Source organism: Eleutherodactylus coqui, chromosome 7 (genome assembly GCF_035609145.1).
Source record: "Eleutherodactylus coqui strain aEleCoq1 chromosome 7, aEleCoq1.hap1, whole genome shotgun sequence".
Taxonomy (NCBI): Eukaryota; Metazoa; Chordata; class Amphibia; order Anura; family Eleutherodactylidae; genus Eleutherodactylus; species Eleutherodactylus coqui.
In genome coordinates, this window is record NC_089843.1 from 113,232,320 (window position 1) to 113,254,221 (window position 21,902).

A 21,902-nucleotide genomic window follows, 5' to 3' on the forward strand; every position below is an offset into this window, starting at 1 on the left:
TACAGAAAACCTGACTACCCCCCAGTGCTTGCATGAACTGTAGTCCTTAGAGCAGAAGACGGGGGAGGAGCAGTCAGGTTCTCTATATATAAGACCCGTCCAGCGGGCCACTGTGCGGGTTATGATTCATATAGGGCTGCAAAGGGGAACTATTACTTCGAGGGGCACCATAACCTACAAGGGGCCACGTTAGGGACACTATTACCAACTGTCAGGGCCCGATTAAGATTGTTCACAGTACGGAGTAGTCGATTACGATGCTCCCCTCCCCCGTGTTAAGATACCTTTTATTAATAACTTGTTTAAAATTAGGGCCACATAAATCATATAACAAACACTAACATACGTGGACTGACAACATGGATCGTGCTGTGTGACTCAGTGACCGGATGGAGTAAGGGTCTTAGTTCCCCTTAAGTATCCAGTCAGGTTAACCCCTATTGACAGAATTAGGGGACTGGGTCACTGGTTTATAGCGGTACGTCACAATAAGAAGGTTCCCGATCTAGCGTGGCTGGTTCACAGCTGGAAACCCCTTGACCGTTATTATCGCTATTTTCAATAAGGATCATATGGTTGATCAAAAGATCTATGTTACACCATACTAGATACGTCGTCACTTGTGGTACGTATATTTTGACGTTAATAATGGGGGAATTAAACCCCTCAGTGGATGATCACTCAGATATTAATATAGGTGTTCCAACGTCAGTAACTGGGTAGTCACTCAGTGCTCACTCAAGCATTCTTTTCATGTCTTGAGATAATTCCTCAGCAGGTAGGTGACTACTCAGGTGGCTTGCAGTGTTTCGGCACTTGTTAACGTATTACTTCAAAGTTGTGTATTGATTTCACACAGTGAGTGACTGCTCAAGTATTTAGTGTACGTATTACGAATGGTCACTATAGTGGTCACTTAGACGTATATCCGTTTGGAGCGACAGAATAATTACTCCAGGAATGCGTGATCACTTCCGTGGCCATTCGTTTGTTTTGTTACGGAATTAATTTACTTAAGGGATAGGACATTAGCTCAACGCGTTTCTCCGTCCCTGTCTGGGGCGGTTCTTCAGGAGCAGGGCCGAAAATTGCCCTAAATTCTATGTGATAATCCCTATGAATCCTATTTTAGTGAATAAGACCCTTGTTGGTAGTCCTTGTTTTTGTAGAAGGAAATAAGACAAAGGTTCTCCTCCTAATAATTCCCTAGGCTCAAAAACTAAATATGAAGGGTCGCTTTGCTTGATGAAGATAGCAAGCGGACCAATGAAAGCCTACAGGTATATTAATAGCGACTTTACTAATTGCAGTGAGACCGGTTGTATTGTATGATTCTCACGGCAAGTAGAAAAAAGTCGCAAAACTCGACTCCCCGTTCTCAGAAGGAATCTCGAGGGACGATTCCCTCAAAGACACGATTTGAGTCGTGCCTCAAAAGGTAGTAAAGGGCTAGTCCCATAGACCTGTAATTTCAAGTCTATAGGTACTGGATCGGTGCCCAATTACAGCCTGTGGCTTGTAAGAAGTAGTCTAATAGGGTTGGATCAATCATCCAATGCGCCAAAAATAGATAAGTAGTGCTGCCCCGAACGCCGGACAGGACTACGTAGCCCTACTAGTAAGGGGAGTCAAGCTGCAAGAGGAAGAGAGGAGAGATATAGTGCCTGCGGCTCTGATGGTGAGCGGCTGGCAAAGGCAGGGCAATTTTCGGCCCTGCTCCTGAAGAACCGCCCCAGACAGGGACGGAGAAACGCGTTGAGCTAATGTCCTATCCCTTAAGTAAATTAATTCCGTAACAAAACAAACGAATGGCCACGGAAGTGATCACGCATTCCTGGAGTAATTATTCTGTCGCTCCAAACGGATATACGTCTAAGTGACCACTATAGTGACCATTCGTAATACGTACACTAAATACTTGAGCAGTCACTCACTGTGTGAAATCAATACACAACTTTGAAGTAATACGTTAACAAGTGCCGAAACACTGCAAGCCACCTGAGTAGTCACCTACCTGCTGAGGAATTATCTCAAGACATGAAAAGAATGCTTGAGTGAGCACTGAGTGACTACCCAGTTACTGACGTTGGAACACCTATATTAATATCTGAGTGATCATCCACTGAGGGGTTTAATTCCCCCATTATTAACGTCAAAATATACGTACCACAAGTGACGACGTATCTAGTATGGTGTAACATAGATCTTTTGATCAACCATATGATCCTTATTGAAAATAGCGATAATAACGGTCAAGGGGTTTCCAGCTGTGAACCAGCCACGCTAGATCGGGAACCTTCTTATTGTGACGTACCGCTATAAACCAGTGACCCAGTCCCCTAATTCTGTCAATAGGGGTTAACCTGACTGGATACTTAAGGGGAACTAAGACCCTTACTCCATCCGGTCACTGAGTCACACAGCACGATCCATGTTGTCAGTCCACGTATGTTAGTGTTTGTTATATGATTTATGTGGCCCTAATTTTAAACAAGTTATTAATAAAAGGTATCTATTTTAATTTCGTCTATATCTGTGAAGGGCATTTCTAAGGCTATATAGATTCAGAATACCACTGTGATTTTTTTTTTTTTTTTTTTTTTTTTTTTTTTTTTTTTTTCCTCCCCCGTGTTAACCTCTGCAAGCGATGCAAGGTTGCGGCAAGCGTAGCGTCAGATGTTTAGGCCACACCCCCTTTTACACTCAGTTACCCTCTTTGTAGCTTCTCCCAGTGATGCTAGTTTCTGGTGCATAAAATAGACTGTCTGGAAAAGATAGCGCACATTCCGGACAGCTGGGAAAGATAGGTCATGTCCGATCTCTTGCCGGAATATACCGGCCGTTCCCATAGACTCCTATGGGAGCTGTTAGGATAGGGAAGGAGAAGGGAGTTTAGCAGCAGCTTGCATTGCTAAAGTCCCTCCCCGCCCCTTGCCGTCAGCTCCCATAGGCTGGAGAGGGAGTTTAGCATGAGAAGCTAAGCTCTAGTCCCCATCCCACCAACTCCCCTTGCTAGCAAGTGGCGGAGAGGGTGAGGGAGTTTAGCAGAGCTGAACTCTCTCCCCCCAGCTGGCGGTATTCCAGGCTGCGGCATATATACGCCACACCCGGCTGTCTGAAATGGGCAAGCAAGTGGGAGATGCAGCCACAACATGGTTGCGGCTGGCTCTCGTTCATGTAATTTGCGGGCGGCCGAAAATCACAGCATCCATGTAAAAGATCCCTAATATTGCTCACTAATGACCCCTTTAAAGTGTATGTCTAAATAGTAGTTACAAGGTGCTGCTTTTAGTGCCCTCCACACAGTAAAAGTACCCCCTTTTCTGCCCTCATCAAATAAGGCTGGGTTCACACTGGGCGGATTTGCCGCGGAAATTCTGTCTGGGATTTCGCCGCGGCAAATCCGCTTGCGGCCGCTAATCCCGGGTTAGCCAGCCATGTGGACGAGATTTCTCAGAAATCTCGTCCACACGGGACGGCAAATCCGCCGCGGCAAAGCTGGCAGAAGTCGGCCGCAGCATGTTCATTTTTTTTCTTCTTCCGCTGCCCCTGTAAATAATAGTGCCACCCTTTCTACTGCCGTAATTATTACTGCCCCTCTTCTGCTCCCATAATAAATAGTGCCATTCTTTTTGACTTCATTATAGGTAGTGGATCACTTCTGCCCGCGTGAGAAATAATGTTACAAATTCTGCCCCCATAATTAATAATGCCACCTTTTCTGCCCCTAACATTAATACTTCCTTTTCTGCCCTCATAGGTCATATTGCCACCTCTTCTGCCTGCTTTTCTGCCAGTTAAAAATAAAAATAGCAGCTATATACTCACCTGTTCCACAGCGCCCCAAACTGCTCTTCATTCTCATTACTTCTGGGTCTTCCCAGAGTTAGCGCGGGTAGCAGTACATGCGACGACATGTAACTGGTGCTAGTACTAAACTTTCCTTGGTCTCAGATTCACGTGTTATGTAATGTAGCATGTCCCTCTGCTGGCCCAGAAGAAAGGAGGAGAATGGAGAGCAGTCCGGAGCTTGGCGCTGTGAAACAGGTATACGCATAATAGAAGAGCATGTTGTGTTTTTCTTTTTTAGCATTTAACTCGCACAAAATTTTTTAATGTGGGCTATTGAAATCAGTGGGTTCTATTCTCTACGTATTGTGAAGGCGGGATTTATGAATTGGCTGAGCCACGTCATTGATTGGTCAAATCATAAATCTCTCCTCCACAACGCGCTGGCTGTTGATTGGTTCCTCAGCCGCTGCTCAACCAATCAGTGAAGCACTGGCTGAACCAATCACAGCATCGCATTGGATCATTGAGTGCTGTATTGATTGGATGAGTAGCGCTGAATGAACCAATCAGAGCCATCGCTTCCTGGAGGCGGGATTTATGAATCCAGCAACCAGGAAGTGATCTTCTGTGGGCGAACGAGGACTGCTGGACGCCCAGGGGAGCTCTGGAGAGCAGAAGAAGGACCCGGACTGCGCCTTTTAGGTAAGTATTCCCTTTTTTTTAAAATATGGAATGCAGCTAGGGCTTATTTTTGAGGTAGGGCTTTCCTTCTTATGATAAAATCACGAGCAAAACACATCGCTGACACTACAAAATTACATGGATAAAGCTGCAATATCGCTGCGATTTTGTAGCGGCAAGATCGCTGTCGCACATGTAAAAGCGGCCTTAGGCTTAGGACACACATCCATATAAAACCTCATTCATGTTGTGTTTACAAAAGACAGTTTTCCATCTGAGAGTAGTTCCACATGCCATCCACATGCAGTCCTTGTGTCCATTTTCTTTACTCCAGTATGTCATCCATTTTTCACATTTACCATGAAAACCTGAAATAGGCTCCAATTCATTTTGTAATGGCTCATTACATCATCCTGGTCCCCTCCATAAATGTCATACATGTTTGTCTTATGTGGATGCACTGTGCAAGCCTGTCTTGTCATTTTCAGTGTGTGTGTTGCACAGCTGCAGCGCTTGAGAGGTTAACTTTTAATAAAATCCAAAGTCTGCATGTAAATGTATCAAGTCTGTCATGTCATGTGGTATGAGAGAAGGTATAAATAGGAGTGATTGAGAACGGGAAAGGGTTTCCCATCCTGTCTGCCACCTGAGTTCCCTCTAACACAGAGCCACATGGAGGCGCTTTCAGCCTCCTTGTGGTGAGGATGGAAGCTGAGGAGAGATTTCCCATGCTGATTATGTTCTGGATGTGAATGGAGTGAGCCCCCAAGAATAAGAGAGAGCATTTGTAAGTAACTACTTCTCAAGGCCAGTGCAGAGGTACTAATAAATCCTCTAATTTTCCTACACGTACGTCCAGAGCCAGGATCACTGCGTAGAGGTACACCCTTTAATTGTCATACCCACGCATCTCCAAGGCTGGATGGAGGTACTAACTTCTGTTAGAGTGTCTGTGGAGTGACACTTCCCCTTTCCTCCTCCGGAGTGTTCCCCTTCCAGGAGCGGTTCCTGGCAGATAACATTCACTGCAGCACCAGTGTCATCCTGAGTTTCCTCCCAGACCTCACATCTTTTGTCTTGCCTGCACTGTAAAGTGAACTGCCTTGTATAATCTATTTTGAAGTTTCTAAAGTAAAGTATATGCTGCGCTCTAACCATGGTTAGACCCGTGGTACTCAAGAACTATGTGTGTGGTTGCATTTATTCTCCACCGAGGGTCATACGGGTTTGTGAAGGAATGGTGGCGTCACACGTGACAACTACAACTCCTGTTATCTTGTTTAAAGCGCATCTCCCTATCCTAGGGGTGTCCTCGGTGGCCTGCAGTGATACTCTGACCTTGGCTGCGTGTATTTCCTCCGGTAAGGAGTTTGGGGTCTCCCTATGGGACACTGCAATTTCTTTCTGCATTTCTTAGCAATGGACTAAAATATGGGGACCACAGCGACAGCATCCGACTGCTGTCCGATTTTCTTTTTCCATCCCCGTTGACTTGAATAGGGAAGTCTCATCAACAAGTATAATCAGAATAGTGCATGATGTGTTTTTTTTTTATCACACATTGCATGTGTCTATGCGAAAAAACTCTTGTGTGAATTGGCACATTGACTACTGTGGGTCATTTTGCTGTTAGTCTAGTCACATGTAGACTCGACTACCAGAAAACATTTCTGCAATAGCTCCAACTGCTTTAGGCCTCATGTCCACTTGCACGCATGGATTCCACTGCTGAATCCCACAGCGGAACCCCTGCGTGCCCGCGGACATGGAGAGGAAAAGACAGTTTCTTATGGCCAGATAATATTTCTTCAGCACTGCGGATGTATCCAGCATGCCGGCCAAGGCACCCGGCGCATGCACAGGGCTTTTTTTTTTTTTCAAATCTCCTGCTTTCCTGTGGATCTGCGGCACGTCTACAGTGACAGCTGCGGGCGGTCCGCCGTTCAGACGGTTTCCATTGACTTCAATGGAAGCCGTCCGCACGGGATCCGCAGAAAAATGGAGCATGGTGCAATTTCTTCCCATGCGTGTGATCTGCACGCTTTTTACTGTCCTGCGGACGCTAATGCATTCCTATGGGTGGCTTGATATGCGGATCTCCCACGTGGGTTCCGCAAATCAAGTCCGCTGGCATGTGAAGATACCTACATCTGCTTTTTCTCATGCAACCTATTACTTAAAGGGGTTGTCCGGATAATGGACAACATTTCTCCTACTGCTTTAAAATAACAACAGTGCAGTACTTGGCCATCCTCTGCCGCGGGGATCCAGTGATGTTGCTCTGCTATGCTCCCGGTGATTTTTGTAGGAGATGACATCATCGGAAGTCACCTGACTGCTGCAGCATCACCGCTCATTCTCCTGGCAACAGTATACACATCCCAGGCATCATAGTGCCATGGTGCCTTACATACTATGTTACTATATTACTATGTTACTATGGTTTCAGAACAGAGACACTGCAGCAGTCAGGTGACTTCTGCTCACATCATCTCCTGCGAAAATCATCAGGACAATAGCAGGGCAACATCACTGGATCCCCATGGCAGAGGATGGGAAAGTACTGCTCTGTTTGTTATTTTGAGGAGAAATGTTAACCCATATCCAGACAACCCCTTTAAGTAATAGGTTGCATGAGAAAAAAACAGATGTAGGTATCTTCACATGCCAGCATTGACCCCACTTTCTATTTCCGTGGCAGGATGTTATGCAGTTCTACAGCAGACTTGCATGGTAATTAGTCCTATTGTAATTACATGGGGCCAATCCTCAGATTTTCCACATGTGATCTACAGAAATAAATAGCACATGAACGGGCTTGCAGATATCTCATTCACATACTATATGTTATATGATTTGATGTGGAATGTGAGAGAGAATCCTTTCCAAAATCTGCGTCAAATCCACCATGTGTGAATGGACCTTTATAATGTGGGCTAGGTTAGTGGATCAATTTCTTGTGTCTGCTGCGTTCCTCTTGTATAGCCCACTAATATATGCTTAGAATCAGAATCACCCTTTCCACTCTATCTGAGAGCTTTTATGCGGCATGGCTATAAAGATAATATTTTAAAGACAAGCTCTACAGAGGGAAGACTGTTCTTTCAGAATGTATAGACCTGGCGCAGTGCCCGATGGACATTATAATTACAAGGCTACATCATTCAATTCTTGCCATAGAAGCACACATCCTTTACATAAATTAGTGTTTATGGGAATTTTTATGACTCTTTATTAGACACATCAATTAAGATTATGAACAGGAGTCTATGGTCATTTTTCATCATCCAAGTTATCCATTATTTATCTGTTAAAAGCTCTCCCAGAGAAGTTTCTCAGAAGTCTTGTCCATCGTTGGCACAAATCGCAAGCAAGGCTTTTTCATAGTGTCCTGAAGCGTAGTGCTGCAAAGGAAATTTAAGGCAGGTTATTTTTGTTCTCATATTATGCTCATGGACATGATTTCTATACAGGCAACTATTACAGTTTTCCCAAATGTTGTCTTCTTAGTCTCAAAGACATGAAGATTCAGGGCACCAATGCAAAGTCTGTACGGCTGTGTTCACATCTGCATTGAGTTCGTTTGATGATTCCATCAAGAAAAATAGTGCGGCATGTTGCGCTGTTTTTCCTGGTAAAATGACAGATACTATGGTGGATACATGATGGAGCCCATTATAGTCAATGGAGTCGGCCTGGTCTCGTTGGTGTCTGACATGTCAGAGATCCAGAAGTTCTGCTATTTTCATTGTTCTGCACCCATGACAATGTGACAAAGCAGAACAACAGGAATTTCAATGCAGATGTAAACAAGGCCAAATAAGGCACCTACCTACCATGTGCGGTCGTCACTGGGACAGGTGGGGTCCTTTAAATGAAATACAATTTCACTGTGAAAGTACCCCAGAAGTATTTGATTGGATAATCTGTTCTATTATTAAAATATAACTTTTATTATAGGACTTTATTTAAAATACGCTAAATCACACCACCAAATGGCCCAGCACACATCAGAAAACTAGACGAACATAAACATACAAACACCCAAAGAACATACAGGACAGGGGATAGGTATATCACCTTATCGTGGTGATCCGCTATACCGATGTTAATTACCGTTCCCTTAATAGATTTACAGGTACGGTTATATTGCTATTTATACAGTGGTAAGAACGGTATAAATTTTATTTCAGAAGGCTAAGGATGATAGACAAATAATATTTAATCGACGCGTTTCTACGGCCCTGATGTAATAAGTGAGCCGATTCATCAGGATCAAGACGAATAGCCTCTGTCTTTTGTACTCAAATGCCCCAAATGAAGAATGGTTCGTAGGGCTTATAACACTTATATGTAGTTAGTTCGTGATTATTTCTATTGTCCTTCTAGAGGTACAGGTGGTCGGCGCCTGCGACCGATAATACCACTGGTTTATACTGTATTTAACATGGTGGTATATTTGCCTGGGCACAGAATTGCCTGAAGTGTTTCTAGTACTTGTGATGGAGTAGTTCAGAGGGTTAGAGTGTAACTCAAGTATATGGGGATATCCCCTCTTTTTGCGATCAGAGCCGATGTTGGCACTTGCATCAAATATGTGGATGATGTGGTATTTGATGCTTATACACACATCTCCAAAGTGTTTATGCCCAATGGCTAAAGATCGCACTGTTTAATATATCAGTGTAAGAGTGCTCTGTTTTTAGGCTAGGAGGACTGATAGTCATCAGAGCATCCACTTAAGATAGTACAGATAAAGCCCTGAGAAATTCAGATAACATATGTCTCAGTTTTGGGCAATCTGTGCTTATCTAGTTGGAAGTCCGGACGTGCATTCACGCCCTAGAGTTGGTAGAAACTATACTTGATTGTAGCCTCCAGCAAGAGCCCTGCACTCCTCAAACACCTCTATGTCTGCACTTCACAGCGTCTTAGCCCATACTGACATCCCTGGGCTAAGACGCTGTGAAGTGCAGACATAGAGGTGTTTGAGGAGTGCAGGGCTCTTGCTGGAGGCTACAATCAAGTATAGTTTCTACCAACTCTAGGGCGTGAATGCACGTCCGGACTTCCAACTAGATAAGCACAGATTGCCCAAAACTGAGACATATGTTATCTGAATTTCTCAGGGCTTTATCTGTACTATCTTAAGTGGATGCTCTGATGACTATCAGTCCTCCTAGCCTAAAAACAGAGCACTCTTACACTGATATATTAAACAGTGCGATCTTTAGCCATTGGGCATAAACACTTTGGAGATGTGTGTATAAGCATCAAATACCACATCATCCACATATTTGATGCAAGTGCCAACATCGGCTCTGATCGCAAAAAGAGGGGATATCCCCATATACTTGAGTTACACTCTAACCCTCTGAACTACTCCATCACAAGTACTAGAAACACTTCAGGCAATTCTGTGCCCAGGCAAATATACCACCATGTTAAATACAGTATAAACCAGTGGTATTATCGGTCGCAGGCGCCGACCACCTGTACCTCTAGAAGGACAATAGAAATAATCACGAACTAACTACATATAAGTGTTATAAGCCCTACGAACCATTCTTCATTTGGGGCATTTGAGTACAAAAGACAGAGGCTATTCGTCTTGATCCTGATGAATCGGCTCACTTATTACATCAGGGCCGTAGAAACGCGTCGATTAAATATTATTTGTCTATCATCCTTAGCCTTCTGAAATAAAATTTATACCGTTATTACCACTGTATAAATAGCAATATAACCGTACCTGGAAATCTATTAAGGGAACGGTAATTAACATCGGTATAGCGGATCACCACGATAAGGTGATATACCTACCCCCTGTCCTGTATGTTCTTTGGGTGTTTGTATGTTTATGTTCGTCTAGTTTTCTGATGTGTGCTGGGCCATTTGGTGGTGTGATTTAGTGTATTTTAAATAAAGTCCTATAATAAAAGTTATATTTTAATAATAGAACAGATTATCCAATCAAATACTTCTGGGGTACTTTCACAGTGAAATTACCTACCATGTGCCATTTATTATACTGGTGCCTACTTGTGTGATAGAGGGAGCTACAGACCTCCTCAGACTTCTAGCCTGGGTGCGACTTCTATGTCTTTACCCCCTATAGCTGTTCTCTGCTCTGAATCCTGAGAAAAAAATCTCCATAGTTATGCAGTTATGTGGGATTAAAAGATTTGTCAATTCACTGCATTATCTTGATGCTTGAGATATTAGGAGATAATACCTCATATTTGCCATCTCTTCCAGAACATCTGGTAGGCTGCTGGAAAAAGGGGAGACCTCCCAATCTCCCATAATTAGCTCTTAAGTCTCCCAATTTTTCTTCCGCTCGTGGAATCTGCAATTCCTACCCGCAAGTGTAAGTGAAAGTTCCAAAGTCCATGCCTTTCAATGCCCACGTACTAACGCGTATCGTTATGCTAAATTGATGTAATGGGTAAAATGTGTCACTCTGTTTAATTTACTAAAGTAGAGTACATAACGAATAACTTTTTGCTACAATTTCTGATATTTATTTAGCTGGAAGCATTTCCACTAGGCCAGAAGTATCTACTTGGTTCAAAAAGTTCAAACTTGAGGCTTCATAACTTCCACAGATATAGTCAGCTGTGTTTGAGATAGTTCTGAGCTTAAAGTCAATGTCCACCCTCTAACACCATGTTTTTTCCATTAAAGGGATATTCCAGGCAGTTACTATATAACGTATCCTCAGAATTGGTCATCAATAGTTTATCAGTGAAAGTCTGACACTCGGGATCCCACCAATTAGGTGAACCTCTGGCGCAGCAGGGCCAAACGTCTGCATTGGTAGTCAGAGCTGGAAGTGAGGTCAACGAAAAATACATGACTGGTTCCCTTTAAAGGGCTTGGGTCAACTTGCACACCCACTATGAAAATGTGGGGCTTGGGATGAATAGCTGATTGCTGAGCATTGCATGTGGGGCAATCAGCTCATTTTGCAGAGGAAATGTAGTATTATACGACGGCACTCGGTCTTGCAGAACAGAAGTAGCTTTCACAATAGAGAATCTCCATTCTAGGCCACAGAGGTGAATCCTAAGCAGGAAAGCCCACTTTATGATATGCATATGAATATGGGTTATGCTCTTGGCGCAACTCCTTTAAGTAATAATATGCTGCCTCATTTAAAGGGGTTCTCTGGGACTTTACTATTGTTGAAATATCCTCCTGAGGATAGGTCATCAATAGTAAAGTTACAGGAAACACCTTTGAATTACCACAAAGGGGAGCTTAAGATGTATAGCGAACTATTCTACCATTGAGTATAGTGTATAATCAATATTCAGTAATTTCCTGAGCTTCCTCTAATAGTGATTATAGGCAGAATTTTCACATTTCACTATATCTATGCATGAAATCTGGAGTTCAGCATCAGAAATTTAAAGCTTAAAGGGGTTCTGACATGAAAAAAAAAAAATTGTACTCACCTTGCCTGGCCTGGCCCGATCGCCAGGCATGTCCCCTCCAGCCGGCATCTTCTTCTGTGCCTTTAAAGCAGAGCAGGAGCGGTCAAAAAGACCGCTTCCTGCTCTGGTCCGTCCGTCAGGCACTTCCGAGGTCAACGGACGGACCGCACAGTGCTTGCTGTGGGCGGCCCGTCCGTCCTGCTGAACTCCGGAGTGCTGAGCATGCGCAGTGGAGACGCGTCCCGTCCTGACTCCTGTCAGAGGGCACCTCTCCACTGCGCATGCGCGCGATCCCGGAGCGGCGCGGCTGCTGGAGGAAGAAGACTGCCTGCCGTGAGGCATACTAGCACTTTCTGCTTAGGTTAAGCAGCGCTGCTGATTAGAGCCACCTGATTGGCTCTTCGGCACCACGTGACTGCACAGCGTGCACCAATCAGGTGGCTCTAGTCAGGCTGCTTAACCTAAGCAGAAAGTGCTAATATGCTGCCGGGAGATGACCCCCCGATGTCAACAACAACAGGAGAACAGGTAAGTATAAGATTTTTATGCTTTAGCAGCCATTAACCCATGGGTTCCCTGGGTCCATTAGGCACACCAGGGAACAATGGCTGCTAAAGCATAAAAACATTATTCATGTCAGAACCCCTTTAAGTATCTATAAACATTGTAGAGGTGCACTACAGGGAATGGCCTGTAGGGGGCAACAGACAGGCATTCTGGTGCCTGAGACAAGGGAAAACACCCACAGGTGTAGGATATAGGTGTTCATTCCTGCTACAGTCAGTGGTAAAGTGGACTGCAAGCCAGAGAGAGGTCCAGAGAGGGACCTGGGCTGTGAGAGCCAGAGACAGGTCTAGAGAGGGACCTGGGCTGGGAGAGCCAGAGACAGGTCTAGAGAGGGACCTGGGCTGGGAGAGCCAGAGACAGGTCTAGAGAGAGACTTGGGCTGTGAAATCCAGAGACAGGTCTAGAGAGAGACCTGAAGAGACTGTTTGTGTGCCTCAGGAAAGTTGAGTGAAGCATTCTTGAGGAAAACAGAGTGAGTCCTGAGCTGAAGACAACTGGATGAAGTTGCCCTGCAGAGTGGGTGAGAACCACAGTTGGACTGTATATTGAACTATATGAAACCCTGCTTAAAAAGACATTCAAGTTTATTTGATGAAGTGTTGTGCTGAAGCAAGATGATATTGCTGTGAAGGTGAAAATAAATAAGAATTTGGAGTGTAACCCATTGGTGTCCACCTGTGATGTGAGCGAATGATCACCGGGTTGCTACAAGATATAATGAAATTAATTAGGAGACTACCCCTTTAATTATGACGTATTTTCTGTACAGTGTGTCCATCTTGATATATATTTTTTACTGTAATCAAAAGTGTGCTTTAGCCTCTTTTTGGAAGCACAAACTGCATGAAATGAATACATAAACAAGCATTGGCAGCACCACATAATGCGCACTACCATTCAGATTAAATTAGCAGGGTTCTTGCATATGTATTGTGGATTTTAATATCCAATGTAACATCGCTTTGCAAATAAAAAAGTCATGAAAGACATTTGGATTTCCCTGTTTGCTGCAAAGTCTTACTAAATCAGATGGAAAAAAAGAGAATTTGCTGTTTTAATAGCATTTGACATTTTGCATTATGCGATGTGCTGCAAATCAGCAAAATGGCCAAATAGGATTATTACCCCTTCTGGCTAAAATATGCTGCAACTGAGATGTTTTATATTAGGGAACGACAAAAAAGAAAACTATAAATCTTTATTGTGAATTAAATATGTGAAGAACACCATATGGCATTTGTTGTATTGACAATAAACAGTGCAGGAAGCCATAGAATGAAAAGATCTGGAGAAAAAGAATGCTTATGTTTAGTCTTTGTATCTTCTCTACAGGAAATCTTAATGTAATTGCATTGTTTGCAGATAGGAGAAGGCACAAGGAGTTCAAAAAGTGCTGACTTAAAGGGATTAGACAGGTGCTTGTTGTGTACACTGTTCCAACTTGTTAAGCTGATAGAGGGGGGCCCTCAGAAAGAATTTTGTTATGTAGTCACCTGTAGGCACAGTCCTTGAGAACCACAGGATAAAACACCAACATTGCAGAAGGGGAAAAGAAAAGATAAACCTGCAGAAACCTTGCACGCTCCTAGAATTAGAATTACTTTTAAAGGGGTAATTGCACGAAAATCATTTATCACTTATTCTCAAGTGTACTCTGATTTCCCTAGGCAAATGAAGCAGCAGTGCACATGCATGACCACTACTCCATTTCCTTCTATAGATTGATGGAGATAGCTAAGCACATCACTTGGCTATCTTTATAGATAAATGGAGTGGTCATTACACATGTGCACTACTGCTCCATTCATTAGAGGGACTCGGGGCACGATTATCGTAATTGAAGGAGTCCCACCTGTGGATAGGTGATAAATGATTTTCATGGGAAAATCCGCCATATACCTCAACACTATGGGTATAAATTTTCTTATGGACATTCTGTACCATAGTTACTTACATCTCATTCTGTTGCAGGCTTTTAGGTTATCAATTGTGATTCCAAAGAGGAAACTAGTCATTTCGCCAATTAAAGGCTATGTATGCTTTTGCACTTTTTTTTTCTTTAAGCCATGTGTTTTTTGAAAATTAAGATTTTTTTGTAATTGGTTTTCATTAAACATTACTAGTTGTTTGGTTTCTATACTCGTATTGTTTTCCAAGACTGGAGGACTGAAATCTTGGCAAATTCTGTCAGTCTGTCAGATGTTCAACGCTTTTTTGGGTTTGCAAATTTTTACAAGAATTTCATAAAGGACTTTTCAAAAAAAATCCTGTCTATCACTGCTCTCACGAAGAAAACACAAGCGTTTGCATGATCCACAGCAGTGCAGGATACCTTCGAAAGATTAAAGACCCTCTTTACGTCAGCACAGTACTGGTCCACCCAATTCCAGAATTGCCCCTTGTCGTTGAAGATGATGCCTCTGATTCGGCAGTAGGTGCAATCCTATCTCAACGAGTCGGAGACAAAATGCAGTTTCATCCATGTGCATTTCTATCATACATCTTATTGCCTGTGGAAAAAAACTATGATATTGAGAATATCTTCTAGCCATCAAGGTAGTTTTCTCTGAATCGAGACACCTTCTGGAGGGAGCTCATCAACCAGTGACTGTTCTCACAGACCATAGGAATCTAGAGTTTCTCCATACTTCTAAAAGACTATCAGAAAGACAAGCAAAATGGGCCTTATTCTTCTCAAGATTCAACTTTATTGTCTCCTACTGACTGGGCTCTAGGAACGGTAAGACCGATGCCTTATTGAGGATTCTGGGTAAATCACGGGAGGAGGCTGAGATGAACCATACTATTTTGGTGCAAAAAAAATAGTTGGAATTCTTAACTCTGAGGAATTTCTAAGAAGGATGAAAGAAGGGTATGAAAGTGACCCTTTCCTCAAACAACCTTCCAAAGAAGTTCAGCTTTCTTACAAAAAGGGGATCTGGATACATATGAACAGACTGTACATTCTGGGAGTAGGTCAACTTGAAGGTCATAAAACAGGTCCATGACTCCAAACTTGCTGGCCATCCCAAGATCACAAAGACCCTGGAGCTCCTGCTCCAGTTCTTCTGGTGGTCAAATTGCAGAGAGGATGTGAAGGAGTATGTCAATTCCTGTGATACATGTACATGGAACAAAATACATTGAGCTCATCCTTTGGGTCTTCTTGATTTGAAGTGAGCTGTGTGACGTACCAGAAGTGATGTCAGGCAGGAATCTGTGGGGCAGGGAGCATCAGAGCAGTACCACAGCCGCCAGCCACAAGGAGACAAGGAGAGCCGCAGGAGAATCCGTCCAGCGAGGAGAAGAGGGATAGGTCCCAGAGTGGCAGGAGGCCAGAGAGTAGGACTGCCGGTGAAAGAAAGGTCCCAACGCTGAGCCTGCGCCTGGGGGTGACATCATTGGCTGCCTGACCAGGCTAAAGAGGAGCTGTGAAGAAGACTGCTGCTGACAAGGGCTGATAAGTATATTTTGTGGGTGTGAGTGTGTAACTGAAGGGGAGTAAGAGAGCGTGTGTAAGTGAGGGGGTGTAAGAGAGTAAGTGATTATGTAAGTGAGTGTGTGTTAGTGAGGGGGTGTAAGAGAGTAAGTGAGTGTGTAAGCGAGGGGGTGTAAGAGAGCATGTGAGTGTGTAAAGGAGAGGGTGTAAAGGCCCTTTTACATGGGACAAGTGTCAGACAAATGGTGCCCGACGCTTGTCCCCGTGTATACTCGCTCCTGTGCCGTAACACAGGAGCGAGTATCACTAGATCGCTCACAGCCCAGCCAGCAGGGAGGCTGGAGGAAACTTCAATGAATGGCTGTGATTGGATGATGAAATGCTGGCTTTGATTGGTTAAGTGCTGTGGCGCTCAGCCAATCAGAGGCAGCGCTTCTTGAAGGCAGGGATTTTCCAATCCCCGGCCAGAAGACATGCCTGAAGACCAGTGCCATGGACTGGAAAAAGATGCAGCAGAGCCAGAGAGTGCTTCTAGGTGATGTGTGCATTTTTTTCTGCAGCTAGGGCTTATTTTGGGGGTAGGGCTTATATTTCAAGCCCTGTCCCAAAAATCCTTGCATGTAGTGCTACAAAGTCATGCGATTTTGTAGCACCACTTGGACTTTGTAGCACCACAAAAACGTGGTATGGCCATGAGAAAATGCAGCGATATAGCTGCGATTTTCTCACGACGATATTGTGTCACCCATGTGAAACAGGCCTAAATAGAGTACTGCTAGGGAAAAGTGATATGGAAAAAGACCTGGGGGTACTAGTTGAGTGTAGACTTAACTGGAGCAATCAATGCCAGTCAGCTGCTGAAAAAGCTAATAATTTCTTGGTGTGCATTAAAATAGGTATAGGGGCGAGGGATGAGAATATTATTCTTCCCCTGTATAAGGCACTTGTCAGGCCTCACATGGAACACTATGTACAGTTCTGGACACCGGTGCTCAAGAAAGATGTTGCAGTGCTTGAGGGGGTTCAAAGACGGGCAACTAAATTAATAAATGGAATGGGAGGACTGGATTATCCAGAGACTGGATTATCAAAATTGGGATTATTCACCCTGGAAAAAAGATGGTTAAGGGGCGACCAAATAACCATGTATAGTTACAGTAGGGAACAATACAAGTGGTGAAGGGATTTGTTATTTGTATAGCGCCAACATATTCCGCAGTGCTTTTAGGTAATTTATTTATTACCCTCCAGCCAGCTGGGTACTCATTTTACCAACCTCAGAAGGATGGAAGGCTGAGTCAACCTTGAGCTTGCTACCTGAACTATGCAGGGATTGAACTTGCAGCCTTCAAGTTGTGATTGAGAGCTTAACACTGCACCACACAAGGCCCCTACAATACAAGGATCTTTCCCATGATCTGTTTATACCCAGGACTGTAAACATGAACAAGAGGGCATCCTCTACATCTAGAGGAAAGAAAGTTTCATCACCAACATAGAAGGGGGGTCTTTTCTGTAAGAGCAGTACTTGAGGATGTGGTGAAGGGAAAATCAATAGAGGAGTTTTAGAGGGGACTATGCGTCTTTTTAGAGTGCTATCATATTATAGGATATAGACATTAAATAACTAGTGGGGTTGTTGATCCGAGTCTTGGAGTTTGGTAGGAACTTTCAAACGTTGATCCAGGGATTATTCTGACTGCCATTATGGATTCGGGAAAGAATTTTTCCCCCAAGTGGGCTAAATTGGCTTCTGCCTCATTGTTTTTTGTTTTACCTTCCTCTAGATCAACAAGGGGGGTGGAAACAGGCAGAACTAGATGTACATTGTCTTCTCTCAGCCTAACATACTATGTTACTATGTTCTACAGCCATTTCTGGTTCCATCTAGACCATGGCGATCCATATCTATGGACTTTATTGTAGATCTCCCTCCATCAAAAGAGATGACCGCCATTCTATTTGTACCAGACCGGCTAGATCCAAAGGGATCCCAACAACGGAGTCCACAGCAGAACTGGTGATCAGAGAAGTTTTCAGTCTGCATGGAATACCAGATGATGTCGTTTCCTATAGGGGGTACAGTTCACATCGAAGTTCTCTATTTGATGTAGTGTCCATTTGATGTAGTTTCCAATAGGGGGGTACAGTTCACATCAAAGTTCTCTATTTTTTTGCAAACTATAGTCTACATCTGGTGTTCATTCCCGGCCTCCTGGTCGAGACTCCTGTCCCCATGGCCAACCACAGACTGGTAACCTTACAGGAAACTCAAAAATTCAAGGAAATGCAGGTGGCTCAGGCAAACTACAAACGAGCTGCAGATCGCCATCGCAGGACCTCTCCTGCCTTTCAGGTAGGGGAAAAGGTGTGGCTGTCTACCCAGAATCTAAAGAGCCATGTCCCTTCTTCCAAGGTCAGACCAAAATATATAGGGCCATTTCCAATTACGGCAAATGTGGTAACATTCCGTCTGGACCTGCTTAGCAATCTAAAAACCCATCCCGTGTTTCATATAACTTTCCTGAAAGCATTTAAAGAAAACCCCATTCCAGGAAGGTCTCAACCACCTCCTCTACCAGTGGAGGTCCAAGGAGAGGAGGAGTATGAGGTAGAGAGAATCCTGGACTCCAGAGTACGAAGAGAGGGTTACAGTACCTTATGTAGTGAAAAGGGTATGGCTAAACAGAGAATTCATGGGAGCTGTCTCAGGGTGTTCATGCTCCAAGTCTCACCACAGATATTCACCAAAGGTACCCAGGAAAGATTGTCCCTGGGAAGCTCAGAAGCCATCCTGGAAGGAGGGGGCTAGTGTCATGGTTCAAGCTTGCAACCTCCTGCACTCCGAGCAGCAGCCCTACCTATTTAGCATTCCAGATAGCTCCCCCTAATTCCTAGTCCCGTGTTCCTTGTCCTTGTCTCCTGTTCCTGGTTCCGTGTTTCCCTGTCTAAGTCCACCCTGTGTCTAGTTCCTTCCCCAATTAGCCCTCTATATAAACCTGGCTGTGTTTTCTCCTTCCTTGCGTGTTTATTGTGCCCTGTGCCTCTAACCAAGCTATCCTCCCTCACACTTGCTCCTCTACAACTGATTGTCTATCTTGTGTACCAGACCCCGGCTATTCCTCTCGACTACTTTACTGCTTAAAGCCTCTGTGCTGCACTTTCATCTTGTGTACCAGACCTTGGCTTACTCTCAACTACATTACTGCTTAAACCCTCTTTGCTGCACCATTATCTTGTGTACCAGACCCTGGCTGCATTCTTGACCACGTTTCCCACCAGCAGTGGCTACAGCAAGTGCCTCCAGTCCTGTACTAGATCGTGACACACTCAGAGTAAACTGAGTGACTTCTCTTTTAGCCTGCTTCCATGCTATGAACATGCATTCACTGTCTTTCCACTGAGCTATTAGAGAGGGTTGTATGACAGTGCCAGTGGATGATGGAGAAGATCAGGAGGACAGAGAGTGGAGAAAGCTACTACTACTCAGGGCTCTAATGCACTCTGGGTGAATTTTCTGCTCTTTTCTGCAGTGAAGGGGAATGGACCAGAAACTACTAAGAGGGAGGATGGAGAGATAGCTGTGTAGTATTGAGTAGACATGGTTATACTGTACAGCCTCTGAAAGAGGGGAGGGGGAGCTGAGCTTGTGCACATTCATGTGAGATACCAGTTGATAAGTGCTGAGAACACCCCCAGACAGAAACTTAAATTCAGCGTCTTTCTAAATGTATGAGAAGGAAAACTCAATGCAAAAAAAACATAAGTGCACCATTTTTGTCTGCTAGAACTTATACGTATGTATGTAAGAAATGTATGTATTGATTTTTCATGCACAAAGATTTTCATAGCATTTAAGGACTGTTGGGTCCAAGTATTATGATCAAGGATAACAAAAGAGTATGCTGCTCTGAGTTGCCCATGTAGGCAGCACTAGTCAGTCAAAGTAGGTGTAGTGTTTTAAGATTAATGATGCATACTAATTAACAGTGTGCACTCCACCTCAACTGACAGAAGATACAGTTGGTCCAGAAAGTCTTCAGGCCCTTTCACTTCTTTATATATTGTTATGTTGTGGCCTTGTACAATGTTTTCCCCCATCGTTCTGCACTCAATACCCCATAATGATAGTGAAAACAGAATGCTAGAAATGTATTTGTATTTTTTTAATGATAAACTATCCCTTTGCATTGACATAAACATTTAGAGCCTTTGGCATGATACTTGCAATTTTGCTCTGGGAACCTCCCATTTCTCTTGATCATCTTAATTGGTGTCCTCTTGTGCTAAAATCAGTTGATTGGACATATTTTTAAAAGACACAACCAAATGTCTACATAAGGTCTCACAGATCACAATGCATATTAGAGCCAAAAGCCATGAGAAAGAAATAACTGCCTGTAGAGCTCAGAGACAGCATTGTATGGAGGCACAGATCTGGAGAAAGCTAAAGTAAAAATACTGCTGCACTGAAAGTTCCCAAAAACACAGCAGCTTCCATAATTCCTAAATGGAAGAAGTTTGAAACAACCAGGACTGTGTCAGGGGAGCGCAATGTACTCCCTATATTTTTTCAATGGGGCTAGCGCTGCTGCCGCTGGCCCCATTGAAAACAATTGGCGATATGGCAGATTCTTCTTTTGCGATGCGAGGTTACAGTGAAAACATCGCTATGAGAATGAAACCATTGAAAATCATTGTTTCATTATCATGCGTTTTCACTCACTCTCGCATCGCAGGTATATCGTATTGCCAGTGGGTGTTCACCCTAATTTGGAGTGTGTAAGGAAAACTTTTTTTCTTGTAACAATATCTTCAGATTTACCTTAATTTCATGATGAAGGGATTTTCCATATTGCTCCTTGTATCTTTGTCTGATCGTGAAAAGATCTATTTCACTTCTGGCTACAATGGTCCTTATAACCGTTTTATTGTGGAAACCAAAATCCTACGGAGAACAAGGGACAAATGTGACAATTGTAGAATATGTAATAGTATAACTGAACTTCAAAAGGGGTTATCCCAAATGGACAACCATTTCTTAGAAGGAAAATGCCCTTGCAATCAAGTGGACCAAGAAAAACAGAAGTGGGCCGAGAACCTTTAAAACTGAAAGTCTTGAAGTAGGGGGGATACAGTTGGGACACATTTATGGAGTAAATGCAGAATAGGTGCTACCGGCCTTTCACATTGGTCAACTAAGGTCATAATAGCATCGGAGGCTGAGATAATAAGAGGCCAAAGTGAGCTACAGCTCTGGCACGACCTGTTGGCAGATGATGACTTGAAATAGGATAAAATTGATGGTGTCAATTAAAGTTAAGCTTTAAAAATAAAGTTTAATTTTAATTAACACCATGAAATTGATCTTATTTCATATCATTGCCTGCCCAATGGTAACGCTAAAAACTTAGACCATTTTTGCCTTTTTTTACCACTGGCAATTAGGTGATAACTACAATATGGCTTCAGTAACTTTCATTGATAAACTGTTAGCACTGAGGCAAGTTGCATGCAGTAGTAGTATTTCACAGCACCCATTTAATTGAAAAGGCCACAATGTTATACAATGTTTTGCCAAGTTCGTCAGACCAGGGATCCCTCCATTAAGGTCTATATGACCTTATATATACACACTGATACTGAACTACACCAGGTAGTACCTTCTTGCACAAAAGATTGGCTACAACTAGAGATGAGTGAGCATACTCGCTAAGGCAAACTACTCAAGCAAGTAGTGCCTTATGCGAGTACCTGCCCGCTCGTCTCTAAAGATTCGGGTCCCAGCAGGGAGGAACGGGGGGGGGGGGGGGGAGGGGAGGTCTCTCTCTCTCCCTCTCTCTCCCCCGCTCCCCCCTGCTCACTCCTGCAACTCACCGCTCTTCCCTGCCGGCACCCGAAACTTTAGAGACAAGCGGGCAGGTACTCGCATAAGACACTACTCGCTCGAGTAGTTTGCCTTAGCCGGTATGGTTGCTCATCTC

At 43.6% G+C, this 21,902-nt stretch overlaps 1 protein-coding gene across 1 annotated transcript in view; it reads right to left on the reverse strand.

Moving 5' to 3' along the window:
- Window positions 1-7,675: 7,675 nt before the first annotated feature.
- ANXA10 (annexin A10) overlaps window positions 7,676-21,902 on the reverse strand; it is a 103,142-nt gene continuing 88,915 nt past the window's right edge. Inside the window, exons 11-12 of the mRNA XM_066573556.1 lie at window positions 20,744-20,866; window positions 7,676-7,877 (exon numbers count right to left, since the gene is read on the reverse strand). Coding sequence (XP_066429653.1) covers window positions 7,809-7,877; window positions 20,744-20,866 — 192 coding nt within the window. The 3' untranslated portion in view covers window positions 7,676-7,808. The remainder of the gene's footprint in view (window positions 7,878-20,743; window positions 20,867-21,902) is intronic.